Source organism: Condylura cristata, unplaced genomic scaffold (genome assembly GCF_000260355.1).
Source record: "Condylura cristata isolate star-nosed mole 26May11 unplaced genomic scaffold, ConCri1.0 scaffold00033, whole genome shotgun sequence".
NCBI classification, from domain to species: Eukaryota; Metazoa; Chordata; class Mammalia; order Eulipotyphla; family Talpidae; genus Condylura; species Condylura cristata.
In genome coordinates, this window is record NW_004567134.1 from 10,449,854 (window position 1) to 10,465,536 (window position 15,683).

Here is a 15,683-nt window from a genome sequence, read left to right on the forward strand (position 1 = left end):
GTGCTCATTGCAGAAAACAGACTAATCAAAAGCACTGCCCGTGTTCGTGTCACCAAATCAAGCCAATTGTGTGCACTGGTCCTCACCTCCCATCGTCCTCTCGTCCCACTCAGGCTGCATGAGAAGCACAGGCAGCGCTTTTACGAGACGCCAAGGCTGAGGGCCTCTTCCGGAGCCGCAACTCCCCTGGTCCACGGGGGTGCCCCGGAGTGCATCCTTAAGGCACTCCATGGATTGTGACGAGAAACCGGCTGGGGCTTGCCATGAGCTGTCCCCACATTGCCAAATCAAATCCCTCACCACAGCTGCCATCCACCTCCAAGTCTAGGCAGACTGAAACTGTGCCCACCATCTTCTGAATCAACAGTCCCCTTTCCTACTGGAAGCTTCATGCCAGATGCAAAGACGTCAAAAATCACTAGGGCAAAACTTCGCCTTGATCAGTCTCCTTTAGCTAATCTTTCTCACGCCCCTACCGCAAATTTCCTTGTATGACCTTCTGAGTTTACTTTTCCCGGTCCTGTTCTTGTAGTCAACATCAGGTGCTTTCAGTCCCTAATACTACAAAAAAAAGTGAACGACACGTGGTGAAATAATCAATGTTTCTTTCACTGGCTCTATCAGCAAAGCTCGGCACATGCGACAACTCACTACTCTGTTTGCGCATGCTAGTGACCTTCCATTTCTAATGTCAACACTAAATTCTACTCTTCAATTAAAAATTCCTATGACCAACTGCCAAATCAATACCCCACTTTGTCATCTCACAGCAATTCAAGTTTAGTGCCTCCACTGAACAACACTCCACAGGCTTGCTCTCCTGCTTTTCCAAATCTCAACAGGTGTTAACTCCAAACTTCTGCTGTTTGGACCAAAAACCTTGAGGTCACCCTTGACTCCTCTCTTCCTCACACCTCACCCATCAACAGTACTTGACAGACTTTTAAAATCCAGCCCATACCACCACTTCTCCTCCCCAGCCCAAACCACCACCTTTTGCCCAGGTGACCTGAAAAGCTGCTCCCTGGGCACGGAGCTGCCCCTGGGCCCGAGCCTGCGCTCCACTTTCAGGCTGGTGCCACCCTTTCAGAGCACACGTCTCTGCGATTCCAGCTCGTGCAGAATCAAGTCCTAAGTCCTTATCATCGTTTACGAGGTTCTTTTTCAATCTCCCCTCATCTGCCACTTGTGCTGGCTCACGCTGCTTCAGGTACAATGCAGTCCTCACAGCTCCAAGAACACACCCAACCCTGCCTCAGTTCCTCTGCTATCCTGTCTGCCCCCACCCCGCTTAGAATGACCCCCCTCAGATTCCTGCGTGACTTGCTCTTGCCAACTTCAGCCTACCTTCCTCATCATTTCATCTAAAACAGCGGACCTGACACCTTGTAATCCCTCCAGTTACTTTATTACTTCTCACAGCACTTCCACCTGCTGCTACAGATACATCTGTATTGTTTAATCATCAATGAAACAGTTTCTGTCTCACACCCAGGAGCAGCGACTTTAGTTTGCTACTGCTACACCCCCTGTCGGGGGTCCTGCTGTCTGCTTTCTCCTGCACCTTTATACCCCCAACACCTCACTCTCACTATTGTAAATCTCTTTTGAAAAGTATCCTTGAATAGAAAACACTGGAACCTTATTTTTTAACTGTTAAAAATGTCTCATTCCGGGCCCTTCCTGGTGGCACATTTCAGTATGAGTTCGATCCCCGCCCTGGAGGTGACCCACACGGAGTGGCAGACTTCTCCTAACCCACCCGCTGCTCCCCTCAGCAGTGTGCTTCATCTGTCAGCCTGTTCTGCTCCCCACTCTGTCTATAGTGAATCTTCTCACTGCCCCTGAGCCTCTGGCTTATACGCCTCATTCCAACAGAATACAGCCAACAGAGGTGTGTCTCGCTTCCTGTTGTTCCTGCTCCCTCAACTGCCCTCCAATCGTAATGAAGCACCTGAAAGCCCTGAGAGACAATGTACTATGTATGCGTCCTTACCCACCTGCCTGGGCCAATCTCTTCCTCCCCCTGTACCACTCATTAAAAATCTGTTCAACAACTTGGTGATGGGAAACCCACGGGGATTACAATTGAGATAAAAAAAAAAAAAGTACAAAATGATGTAAAAATAAACTTATTAAAAAAAATCTGTTCAGGGCCCTCCCTGGTGGCGCAGCGGGTTAAAGCACAGCACTGAGAATCTAAAGCCACTTCCACATGAGTTCGAGTCCCGCCTGCCCCGGAGGTGACCACATGGCGTGGCAGACCTCTCCTGACCCGCCCGCTGCTCCCCTCAGCAGTGTCGATCTGTCTGTTCTGCTCCCCACTCTGTCTCTGGTGAAGCCTCTCACCGCCCCTGAGCTTCTGGCCTGTGCCCCAGTTCTGTATGCACAAATAAATAAATCTTTAAAAAAAAATCTGTTCAACAGGTGTCTAGTCCCAGTGACAGTGGCATCTGCTGTCCAGCTGTCTCACCAGAGCAGACAGCTCCTGTCGATGTCATCCCTAGGCCCTGCCTGCACCCCAGCCATCGGCCACACCACATACATAGCTACCTGACTTTCAGGCTTTTGATGACCCAGCCAGTGGAAGTTGCTTCATTCTCTTGTGTCTCCAACTTTAATCACAGTGGCAAACAGACACTGCAAGAGTGAGCTGAATGAAGGGTGAAAAGACAGGCAATGGAGTCTGGGTACAGAGTCCTGGTGTGTCCTCCAAGTCACCCTTCTTTCTACTCTGGCCACTGCTGCATCACTTCTCAGCACACACACTGCAGTGTCTGCAGCCCAACAGAGCACGGCCTCTGTTACTAAGATCTGTAGGCCTAAAATAAACACTGCAACTTACACTGAGGATGAGCACATTTGCAAAAAACAACTCTGACCCCTAAGCCAAATAGTCATTTGTTAACAGAAAAAAGCAACTAAAACATCCTAATGAACTTAAGAGGACACTAATGTCCTCTTATAACAAAGTACTTTTCCCCCAAATTCCAATCGTCCACCTGCACAGCCAGATGGTCTGTGTAGTGACTGAATGTGCAGTAAGTCAGGTAGTTAGTGATTTTTTAAAAAGTGAGCGGTTAATGCTCCTCTTTAACTGACCTAGAGGCCTGCCTGCAGTAAGTGTGAAACTGGGTGGCTCTGGCCTGAAGTCTGGAACTTCGCCCTCCTTCCCCACCCAAAGAATGACCCTGAGGCCTCCTGAAGATCACAAAACAGATGCTGGGCAGCTCTGCCTTGGACATCCATGGACAACTGTCCTGTACCCCGGAGTTCCCTCCAGAAGCTATCCCTGCCTTCGGAGCGACCACACAATCCAGGCATCACCCAGGTGTTCCCTTCCCTCAAGAGGAAATCAAAGGCTAATGCCAAACACTACTCTCACCAGAGCCCTGCTTTGCTCGCTCAGTTACACTGAATTCTTCCACAACAGAAGCAAACACTGTACACTTCCTTTCAAAATATGGTTTCTTGAAATTATTTTCTTGAATTATCCATTCAGGTTAATTAAATTTTAGAACACACTTCAATGTTGTTTTTGACATGCACGTGGTCCACTTGGTAATTTACACAGCATTATTTTACCAGAGTCAGTTTTTACGTATGCTCGAGGCTTCTGAAAAAATAATCTTACCTTAGTAATATAGACAAGATTGACATCTTGACCTGAATTATTATATACTAAGACATAAAAAGAACAAAAGTAACCACTTTCACTAAAATCAAAATGCTTTGCATCTTTGTTTTTGAAAAACATAAAACTAGGTGTCAGCCATTAGCAGAGCCAAATGCTGTGTTGAAACCAGCAGCAATGTAACAGGTGTTTTTTAAAAACTTCAAATGATTTCAAGCAAGTTAGAAGCCTGATGGGAGGGTCACACCTGGGCACCTCCCACCCACAGGCTGCTCTTTCCTCCCTCAAAGATGTCTGCAATTCCCCTCACACAATGAAATGCTTCTCTGTTTCTAAGACGAACTGATTTAAATTAACTTCTAGGGCACTTGGCTTGGCATTCAAAAACTATGTACCACATCAGTTTTTATTTGTATTATAGTACAAATAAAGCAAAAGCAAAGCAGCCTAGTTTCTTGGAGGTCTAATTTTGTTTTAAATTAAACCTGTCAGTTCAATGTATATTTTAGTATCTTAACTATGTGGTAGTCTTGGAATTTTTTTTTAAGCCCTCTATAGTTTATCTACTTGTCATTTCCCTGAGGGCTAACAGCATCCAAGAGAAGTCTGTATACTTTTAATTCCAAAAATCTTTTCCTTTCTGGACCAAAATGTTTTCCTTCTAGAGAGTTTTAACACTTCCCTTTCATATCTCATTCTGAACAAAGGTGAACCAACCGCAAAGCTTTTTCCCTTAATGTTGCAATAAATGTCCTCTGGACTTAAAGAGTAAACAGGGTCCTTGTAGCACTTCCAATACTAGAGAAATGAGTAGTTATGACTGTTTATGTAACTTCTGTGGTCAAAGTCCACCCGGCATCAGAGCCCTGCCCCCTACCCACCTTGCCGTGCTGCGCATTACTCAGGAGAGTGAACTCAAATCTGTAGGTGCGTCTCAAGCATGAAGGGCTAAACTGTCACTGTTACAGTATTTTAATAGCAGTATGATGTCAATAACATTTTATCTAAGATACCTTCATCACTAAATAAATCAGCTGCCAAATAGACCTTGGGCGGAATTTTTGTGTTTTCTTGAGAATTAATGTATCAGAGAATCATTGAGACTTTTAGAATCAGGAGAGAAGTTAGAGGCGACCAAGTCCAAGCTCCTGTTTTGTAAGTAACAATGAAGCTTCAAAAGCGAGCCATGATGGGAGCCAATGAGAAGCCATGGTTAGACTCAGCTCTTGGACCCCGCGTCTGCTTGTTTTCTCACCAACTCTGAGGAAGCAATGTTCACAGAGCTAGCGAAGCAGGGCGGGCTGTTCCAATCTGATGCCTGGGTTAGAGGCTGGAAAGCCACATACTTACAACATTGGTAGTAAAAATAAAGATGGTTCTGGTTGGAACAAAGCACAGAACAGCCAAATGGAAAACAGTGGTATCTCCCAAATCCAAAGAACTGTTCACAAAAAGGCCAGCACATATTTCATATTTTTAAAAAATCAAGTATTTGACATAAAAAAAAATCAAAAAAACCTCATGTGCTTTTGATTACTATGGAATCACCTAACTCAGAACTTACTCAATGAAGTGGCAATTATTAACAGCAGGGAAGATACTCTTTTTAAAGCTTTAATGACAAATGAATGGATATTATGATGTAAGAGGCAGAAATAGCTAGTCTAAATCTTGCAAAACGGCCTTAAATAGCCTCTTTCCTGCTAACCACACGACGCTTCCGGTTGCGGCCACTGTCAGTTCCATCAGCCACGTGCATCCCAACTGCTGGCCAATCTACCCCACAACAGACAGGGCAACTCCACCTAGATTTTCTGAGAACACCTCAGTGTACAGCTTCCCTCCCCTGTTTCCTCTAGGCTACATCGTGGCACTGACCTGCCCGTGCCCTTTCACACATCCTTGCATGGACCTTTGCAACTCTGGCCCTTCAAGCCCAATGCACCTGCCCTCATTGAAAGGCTTTCTTCACTCTCCCCAGTGCTTAACCTTCTTAATGCCTCCTTGCGTCCAGAGTCTTCTCATTTAGTTAACCAAGATGACAACCAATCGAGTTAGTGCCCTAGCTAAAGAACTCAGAAAGCTCCTCAGAGTCCACGGAGCGTAAACTCCAGCATTCTACTCACGACAGACCCTGACGCGCCAGTTTTCTGTCCAAGCACACACTCTTTTGCCATCTCTGCCGCTGAGAACACGCCCTTCGGCTCAACTCCGATACCCATTCTCCTTCCTCGCCTCCCTGTGAAGTCTCAGATTTGCTCACACAGAACTGGCAGTCTCCCATTCTGTGCTTGTTGCATTTACATAACTGTACCAGGATGCTGGCTTTTATCGGTGCACCTTCTTTCCCTCCAAGTTTTAGAGGGTTGATAACAACATAGTGTTAAGAAAGGCTCTGGAGCCTGACTGTTATTATACCTTTTACTAGGGGTGGCCCCAAGACTGAGACAGTTACTTAACCTCTGCGCCTCACAGGCTGAAGAGGCTGCATGGGTTAACAAATAAATCAAGGTTAACATTTCATGCCTAGCACATAATGCTCAATAAAAGTTAGCCATGACCGGGAAGCAGGGGACACTTAGGGCAGCTGTCCCCTAAGCTGTAAGCAATTTACAATGGTCAAATGTTTATCTCAGAGATAAGCAATATGTCTTAATTCAAAGATGTTTCATTACCCATTCGTGAAGACCATCACCTTTTTAGACAGGTATTCCTTGCTTTTAGTGATCCAAAGAGCACACTAATTGCACACACTTTTTAAAAGAAACTACAAACTCAGCATTCTATTAGTATTCTACTTGGGAAGACATGCTTTAAAAAAAAAATTCATGTGGGTTCACATACAGTCTCCCAAGTACCTAAAGTTCATTCTAGAAGATACAAAATTAATCTTCACATGCCCATGGCTAACTGTTAAGACAAGACATCCCCCCATATCCACAACTCATTTCACAGACAAAATCCAGTTTATAACTATAAAATAGCTTCAAAACAAAGAATTTGGATTTGAAAATAAAGAAACACACTATTCTAGAAGTGAAAATACAGCCTTACATGGAAACGTGATACAGTTTTGCCTCCGACAGTGAGAGTTGCCATTTTCCCACCACAGTTTTCCTTTGGAGTATATTTCAGGACATGACAGTCTTGCACCTAAAAAAGTAAACAAAAAAACCTTAAACATATAGCTCGAACTACACTGAACATTACATATCAACCACATTGAGGTCCTAGGACAATTAGAAGTCTTTAAAGTTACTTATCTCTTTAACATCAACCACAATCTTAAAATACAGAAATAACCTTTTTTTAAAAAAAGTCAAATATACAGTCCTCTGGTGGCACAAGGGGTTAAGTCTCAGCATTATGAAATTATCTACAGCACGAGTTGGATCCCCGGCCCGGGAGGTGACCCCCCTCCCTAGCACAGACGACCTTTCCCGTCTCGCCCATTGGTCCCCTCGGCAGTGTATTTCAGTACATCTGCCTGATCTGCTCCCCACTGTCTCTGGTGAATCTTCTCGCACCCCCTCCTCTTGCCTCCCCACCTCTGGCCTAATACACCAGCTCTTGAATGCATAAAATACTAAAAAAACAAAAAAATGTTAAATACACATATAGAACATACAGATAACACACGCTGAAAAGTATGTAAAACATAAAGCTACAACAAAATTAGTACTTACAAAGAACATACATGTTCCCACTACACATGTCAAGTAGAATCCTCAAAGCTTCTCCACACTTCCTAACCTGTCCCCGCATGGCCCCCTGTGCCAACACACATTTTCATTTCCTAAGAGCAGTGGTTCTGAATGTGGCCCTGAGACAGGAAGCATCACATCTCTTGGGAACTTAAAAATGCAGTCTCATAACTCAGTGGAACCCCAGGAAACCCGAATCTCTACTTTATTATAAGCCCTCCAGCTGATTCTGATATTCCCTTCAACCACTGATTAGGAACTAAACTAGCAGACTATTGAGACCAGTTAGTCTGTTTTTATCCACTGTGCCGGCTACTCAAAGCCAGTATCAAGAAAGGGGCCACTCAGGCAGACTGAGAGCATTCACTGAGGCCAACAGAAGTCAACTTCTTTAAGTCTCTGCTCAGCATCACCCTGTCCACAGTGACGTTTCAGGACACAAACAATGCGCCATCATTCAGGTTAGCACAAACAGATCTCAGCACACACCCAAGTCACTACCCCTTTTGTTTCTTACCTGAAGTAATGTGACCGCATGCTTGTTACCATCTTTGGTCCATAAAGGCATCATTCCCAGCTTTAGCGCAATAAGGCCTACTCTAGAGGAACCTGGCAATTAAAAACAGTGTAAACTGTTTCAAGATTTGCCAATGATGTAACAATCTTTCCTAAATTGTGGTTTCAATGAGGAGCAGACAATCTGGCTGCTAATGTATTTGGAGAGTAAAACTCAACTGTCTAACAGAGCTAAATGTCTTCAACCATGTCTGGCAAAATATATTGGTACTCAATACATTTTTGTTAAAATCAAATTTAAGTGTATAAAATACAACAGGTAAACTAGCAAATTCTGGCTTTAAAATATGGTAGTAGTAGAGAAGCAGCAGACCTCTATTACTACCACCATTACGCTTTGCTTCCCTAGAACCCAATCCTACCCAGCCTCATTAACGAGAGAACATCTACCACTCAAAACCTTAGAGGTCGGGTGGCGTTAGAGGCACAAGTGGGCCTGCTGCCGAAACGGGTCCGTCTCCATCACGACACTTGGCTTTGCTGCAACTGTCATAATAAACCCCAACCAGAGACCCCGCTCTCAACAGGGAAGGGCTTGTTTGCCTCAGTCTGGCCACACCTGGGTTTAGCACTCTTGGCACAAAGAGCTGATTCTGGTTTGTGCTGGCAACCTGGAGTGCTAGATAACATCCCAATTGCAAACACCTGTGTGGCACACGACAGTTTCGCTCCCAACTTTGCACCCCCCTCTTTTCTGTCTGAATGAAAACGTATGCAAAATAATTCCAGACATTCACTAACACTAAACCAGAATGCTGGAAGTTGAAAACCAAACACAACAACACCGACCCACTTTAAACATGAAAAATAAATCTGAGAGATGATAAATTTCTCGGTTGCATGACTGTTGAGTTTGCCAGCTACACAGTAATGAGCGGATGAGAACTCATCAAGCAGAAAATAACCACCTGGTTCCCAAGGATGCATAGGCCACGGTTCATCTTTCAAAGGACACAGTTTACTTGCTAATTGGGCTTTATTTTCATCAGAGGCCAGCTGCTTAACAAACGGGACATTCTCTTCAGAAAGATGCTCATCCCACCAAGTACCACTCTTGCCATGGAAACTTCTAGCCAAAAGCCAGATGTCTGTTCTGCAAAAGTAAAAATCAGAAAACCATGCATCATTCAAAAGGTCCACACTTGGTGAAGGGGAACTCAGGGGTGCTGGAAAGTGTAATTAGGCCTTAGGAAAGGGTTTGGAATTTGCAAAATTTCTCCCTGCCAATCGCAATAACAAGGGGCTGCATTTTAACCGTTATTTACCCTGTAGTAAAATTCTTCATCTGTAGGATAAAAAGATTTCCAAGTAGTCCTGTCTAGACACAAGAGAAGCCACTGACCCATCTGAACCCGAATTCAGTAGCTTTTATATCCAGCAGAAGCAGCAGAATGTGGAACGCCAATCTCAGAGCAGCGACCTCATGCCTGCAAACTCGGCTCCAAATGATGCGGAAACTGGAGGTCCATATTTAAAGGATCCTTAAAAAACAAGACTTGACTACTTGAACATACCCAAAAAAGACGATGGGAGAGCAAGGCTAAGAAGGTGGTGTGTAATTCTTGCACACAGAGGCAGAGAGGCAGAAAGTAGTAAAGTTTTCTGTAGTCTAGTCCCCCTTTGACAGACCCTATTTTGCACTTATTTGTTGAGTGACCGTAAGCAAGTTACTTCTCTCTAAGCTCCCGCTCTACCTGCACAACCGAGCACAACGGAGCAGTGATAGTATTCATAGGGAGGACGACAGTTGGCTCATGCTTCACGAGCTGAGGCGCTTGCTTTACCTTAGATATTCAGTATGCAGTAAGCGCTCATTATTAGGCAAATACTATCGGTTGCTGCTAATGCTCGCGATCAGTTCTGGCTCATCAGCGTTAAAAGCAAACAAACTCGTTCAACCCTTTAAAGGGCACGTCCTTTGAGTATCGCTCCTTAAGCTTGGGTCCCTGGATCTGAACAGAGGGTCCTTCCCCTCAGCCCAGGCTGACCCCTCCTCGCCGGGCCACGACACAGCTCAAGGGCGCCGTTTCCAGGGACCCTCCCACCCCCCTCCTACACCGCTCTCAGGCGCGCACCCACCTGTGGCCCAGAACCCCGGCAGCACCCAGGCCGCCCGCTCCGCGGCTCCGCACCTGGGCGCCGGCCCGAGCCAGCAGCCTCCAACCGGCCATGACGTGGCCGGGAGCGGTGGGCCCTACACCTCCGGCCGCCCCGCCGCTCTGCTTTCAGGGCGTCCCCACGCTGCCGTCTCGGGTCCACCACAGGGGCCCCAGGTCCCCACCAGCAGGCCGCCTTTGCCCCCCGGGACGGAAAGATAACCACTGGAGCCACTTCCGGTCCATGCGCTATGCGCTCCGGGTACTGGGATCACAACCCACCCTGAACTAGAGTTCCGCCTCCGAAAAAGCCCTAGCTCGGCTTAGGGTCCGGATGGATGGGAAGGGCGGAGCCTATTCTTGCCAGTTGTTGGACAAGGCGGCTGTTAGGGGTTTAGATTTTAGGAGACTGGGAAGAACTAGGGACAGGTTTCCCAAGGAAGCGAAACCACTCCCAAATAATGCCCACTGTGAGAGCTCATTGTATTAAGCAGTTCTTGACAGTCTTACAGAGGTTAATGTTCAAAGTAATCCTTAAAAAGGAAGTTATAATCCTCAAAGGGAAGTTATTTTTATGTCATAAGTGATGGAACTCAGACTCAGTTTTGGTGCTGGTTAATAAGAGTACATCTGGCAGTCGTGCAGAGCTGACACTGAGGGCCAAGGAGAGTATCTGTGGCTTCTAGAGCCGAACCCAAAATGTATTGGTACACCACCAGGGGCTCTGGCTGTCCCCTCTGGGGAAAACCAGTGTTCACATCTTGCAGACCCTCTCACGGCTCTGTAGAGGAGCTGCTATGAAGACAAGACAGTTTTCCAGCCACCAGGGAGGGAACCCACCAGCCCCCGAGATCCTTCAGGTGACTGCAACTGGTAAAATGTACGTTGAGGCTGAACACTCGGTCAAGAAGCTCGTGGTTTCCTTGAACATTGCCAGAGAATCAATGATTGCTTTTATTTTCAGTCACTAACTTTAGGGTGACAGGTTGGAGCAAAATAACTAACCCACCTTCCTTACAAACAAAAACCTTGTCCCGGGTTTCAGACACAATCGAATTACCATGTGTGTACCTTGGACATTCGTCCCATTACTCCAAGTCCATTTCTTTATTTTCAAGTGGGTTGCTTGTAGGAATTTGGAAATTTAAGTTTGGCCATTCCATTTTTGTTGAAATGCTGAGTAAACAGGCAATGAATTACCTGAACTTAAAGTTAAGTTTGATTAGCTTGCTGCAGCAACAGAGCATACACTCGAGAATGTCTCTCTGCATTGAGGGCCTTGTTATGATTGGAATTGATGCTGGGGAGTTTTAAAGTGAAATGGGAAATGGGATTGTTTTAGAAGGGAAGTTGTCAAGAGATAACGACAGTTCAGCAATTAGGCATCCTGCAATTAGGCATTTCAATAATTTTCTTCTGCAGGCAACAGAAAAGAAAAATGAGACTATGGGCGATGTTGGTGAGGAAGCAGAAATCACTCAGAAGGAGCTAATCAGCTTGATTATGGCCGGCTGGTTTACAGGGAGGCAAACAAAAATAATTCTAGTTTTTTCTTATGCTCCACAGTGCAGCTTCTGGGTAAATACCTAGTGCTGCTTCTGTTCAGAGAGACGTGAAGGAAGGAATGCCCAAGAAGACTGAACATGACCGAATATGAACAGCAAGCACATGCTAGGATCGAGAGACAAGCTATCCTGGGGGATGAGCCACCACCCTGCGCGCGAGTCCACTGTGCTAGTGCCCCCTAGTGGCGAGGACGGCAGCAGACGCGTGTCCCGTGGCAGACTTCAAAGGGCAGGGAGGGGAGGGCGAAGCTGCTCCGGTCACCGTCATGGGCACGGGCACAGGCAGGAGCATGCAGAGCCTGTGGTCCCTCCTACAGTGGTGTTTAGACACCAACCAGGCCTCACAGGAAGGATCGTCATGGCAACTTGCTTGCTTGCGCGAGGCAGCTGAGCTGAGACAGGATTCCCTTAGTAACTGAGGAACCTGGGAGATGATGCTTAAAATAATCTTTTATGCCCAGGCAGAAATGCCTTTGCAGTTTTACTAACCATGAAGCATCATGGGGCATGTCTTTCACTCCCACTTTATTTCAAAATGGAACAGAATGGCTTTTTAAAGCAGGAATTTCCAGCCAAAGCCAAAGGCTGTTCTCACTCCCTGGAGTGCACATCCTGCTGAAACCAATGAGTATCACACCTGAGTTCTGAGAGAAGCCTCTGGTCCCGGTCATAGAAATTACCTTCAAATAAACCAGGTGATCTCTGGCTGAGATCACTGGGCTTCATCTCCTCTTTTCTATTATTGAAATCCCAGTGAGTCTCTTGGTAGGGCAAATCATTAGTCTTGGCAACAGGTAAGGGCTTGGCCACTTAGCCTGAGAGCCCCTTGCATCTGGCATCCTCCTGGCCCTCATCTCAGCTCTAGCTCTTGGGTGATGATCAGCTCCATCACTCAAAGCCAGCCTTACGCCTTTCTCCTCCATGAGGACTCCCTCATATTCCCAGTCTGGCTGTCTCCACTTAGCACTCACCAGCTATGTGTATGTTCTTGTGTGACATTCTCATTAACTAAGTAGCGAGGATCCTCAGGTTTGTAAATCACATCTTCTTACAAACTCTTTAAAGGCATGAAAATTAGATCTCTAAGCTCTCCCAGAAATCCTGTATTTATCATAAGGGATCCAGAACTACGTGGACATTTTAGTGGTGCTAGTTACACAACTTTGTGAATACCCTGAAAACCATAGAGGTACGCGTGTTGACAACGCGATCATGATGGTGTGTGAAATGTCTTAATGACAACAAAAATATGATGTAGAAATGCGATGTGAGATGTGGAGAGAGCAGTTACCAGCACAGGGATGGGCCCACAGGCCAGCCAGACAGGGTGTGAACTTGGGTTACCAAATGCCTAACAGAAAGTGAAGGGTTGCCTTACCGTTAGATGTGCTCCTTCTCCGCCACCTCCATCTTCTCAGGAGGGGCCTTGGACTTGATTCATTTAAAGGGTGGCTGGGAGCTCTCTCTTCCAGAATTGGGGAGGTCTGGGCTCAGATTCTGTTATTCTCCTATTCCATGCACCTGGGTAAATCCTTTCATTTCTCTGAGTTTCTTCACCTGTAACTCTTTTTAAAAATCCTCCTTCCTCCACAAGGCAATAGCATAGGTTCAATGAAATGATTCATAAAAAGTGCTTAACACAGTACTTGGTGTAAAGAACCCAAAAATGCTGACTACTTTTATCAAATATTATGATGTCATACTATATGTGTTTATATGCAATTTGTTAGATAGCAAAACTTATGAAAAATGTCAATTCATCCCTTTCTAATTTTCTTGTTCACATTTTCTGCATGATACAATCACATAATTTTCCTATTAAGATGTTAGGAGGCGTCTTGGTCACTCTTTTGGCCTCTCGTGTCTTTTATCTTCATGTCTGTTGACCTCCTTTTAATACTACAACTGTATAACATACACTCGAGTATGTTTTTGTTTAAAAACATTATCACCACCATCATCACCACCTCCACTATTACCACCACCACCATCACCATCACTACCATCACCTCAACCACCACCTACCACCATCACCTCCACCACCATCACCACCACACCATCACTTCCACTACCATCACCACCACCACCACCACCAACCATCATCACTACCATCACCTCCACCACCACCCACCATCATCACCTCCACCACCATCACCTCCACCTCCATCACCATCACCTCTGCTAGCACCATCACCACCATCATCTTCCCCACCAGCAGGGGATAAGGGCGCCTCTCTGGATAAGGGCTAGGATGCTAAGCCCATCCCCTTCTCTTCCTTGTATCTCCTAGGGTTCCACAACTTCTAGTTAGGAACATTGAAGGGAATGGCAAGTATGAGTCTGCACATTTTGCTTTAAAGGAAAACAGTCTCCTATAAGTCAGTCAATCGTGACGGGAATGGTAATTTGTCTGTGAGAGTGTGTGTTCTCCAAAACAGTAGCTGCTGCCCTGTGGAAGCAGTAGTGACAGGTGTAATGAAAAAGCTCATAATAAATTGCAACGTCAAACGCAGGGCCATTTATGGAGTGTCGAGCATAATGCTAAATGCTTGCAAATATTAGTTCGTTCCATCCCCACGGCAATCTAGGAGGAAAGCTGTGTTCCCAGAGATGAGAAGAATTGTCCAAGACCCTGTATCTGGTAAATATCCCTATAATCCTTTCATCTGGGCCAGCCTGGTGTAGAAACAAGGTCTCCTAAATCCTGCTCTATTTTTCCGATGCCACAGGATGCAGAACCACTGGTTTGCTGTTTTGAATGATGGAAAGCTGAAGTTATTTATACATTTTCTGCTTGTTTAGATGACGGCCAGCAGGAAAGGAGGAAAATGCTCTTTAAAGTGAAATATCAACTAGATTGAAAGTGTCTGAGTGTAAAATGTCACTCCGAGTGGGCAAGTCCCTCTACACGTGGGAGTTCGGGGACTTTGGGACTCGGTCAGGCAGCAAAACAGGGTACAGTTCTTTGGGAAACTAACTCTGTCACCTGCACTGGGCACGTTCCCCCTCTGAGCCCCAGTGCAGCAGAAAGGAGCTGGTAGTAATGGATGATCTCCTGGGCCCTTCCCAGGGAGAGTACAGCCTGTAGGATGAAAGCCATTCTCCTTCACATTTCCCTCAGCTTTCCCCTCAGACTTCCATCAAAGTTAGAGCTCTTTAACCACAATTCCCCTCTGGCTTCCAGCAACGGAACAGACTCTTATGTACACTTCTGAGTTCGCTTATCCCAAGCCCTGAAAGAAAAAAATGTATCAGAAAAAATGCCACCATATAATAGCCTCCGAGGGAAATGGTAAAAGGAGGAGCTGTGTAGTCAAGAAGCATCTCCGTGGGTTTCACTGAGGTAGAGGTGAGGGGGCCTCTCCTTTTGCTTTCACGGCAGCAGCCCTGGAGGGCTTTTCTCCAAGCTGGGAACCAACTATTGGTATCTCATCTGTTTCTTTCCCACCTCACGTCAGGAAGCCAAGTGAAGGTCAGTGACTGGGCAGCATCCTGGCTTCTTCCCACAAGTGCCCAAGTGCCCTGTGTGTTCCTACTGTCACCTCCATCTGCCCTCTGTGCTGCAGCTACAGGGCCAGCAGGTGAAACCACTCTCCAGGCCTTAGCATAAAGTATTGATTGAGGAACAACAGCATATTCATTTAGATACTTCTCATCCCGAATGGATTCAGGGGTCACAAGGAAGTAGGGGGCTGGGTCCCCTTCGTGGCTGGTGGGGGGAGAGGAGGAAGGGTGACGGCACCCTCTGTCTCTCCCCCTGCACTGCCACCTTCCTCTCAGCCCAAGGCCCAGCTGTCTTAGAAGTCTTCAGCAGCTTGCAACAGAAGTTAACCTTCTGTTAGCTGGAGTTATGACAGGAGTTATGGGCTTTGGTGGCTGGAAATTCTTCAGATTTACCTTCAGGCAAGGGAGGGTCCAGAGCTGAGGTTGTCAAGGTGCTCTTGTTCTTTTGTTCCAGTCTTCCCTCAGTCCTGTTTCCTCTGTTCTGGCCTCATCCCCAGAGGAAGGCAGGTTCTGCCAGCACACAGGGCCTCACTCTTAGAGCTGCCACATCAAAGGAGAGCCTTGTCCTGAGCCTCCGGCTTGGAGAATTTGGCCCACTCAGGCC

General features: G+C 46.2%; 1 protein-coding gene across 1 annotated transcript in view; it reads right to left on the reverse strand.

Annotated features, from left to right (window-relative positions):
* Positions 1-10,224, reverse strand: part of MRPL3 (mitochondrial ribosomal protein L3) — a 29,794-nt gene extending 19,570 nt beyond the window's left edge. Inside the window, exons 1-4 of the mRNA XM_004692310.2 lie at positions 9,994-10,224; positions 8,823-9,007; positions 7,856-7,947; positions 6,689-6,787 (exon numbers count right to left, since the gene is read on the reverse strand). Coding sequence (XP_004692367.1) covers positions 6,689-6,787; positions 7,856-7,947; positions 8,823-9,007; positions 9,994-10,085 — 468 coding nt within the window. The 5' untranslated portion in view covers positions 10,086-10,224. The remainder of the gene's footprint in view (positions 1-6,688; positions 6,788-7,855; positions 7,948-8,822; positions 9,008-9,993) is intronic.
* Positions 10,225-15,683: the final 5,459 nt, after the last annotated feature.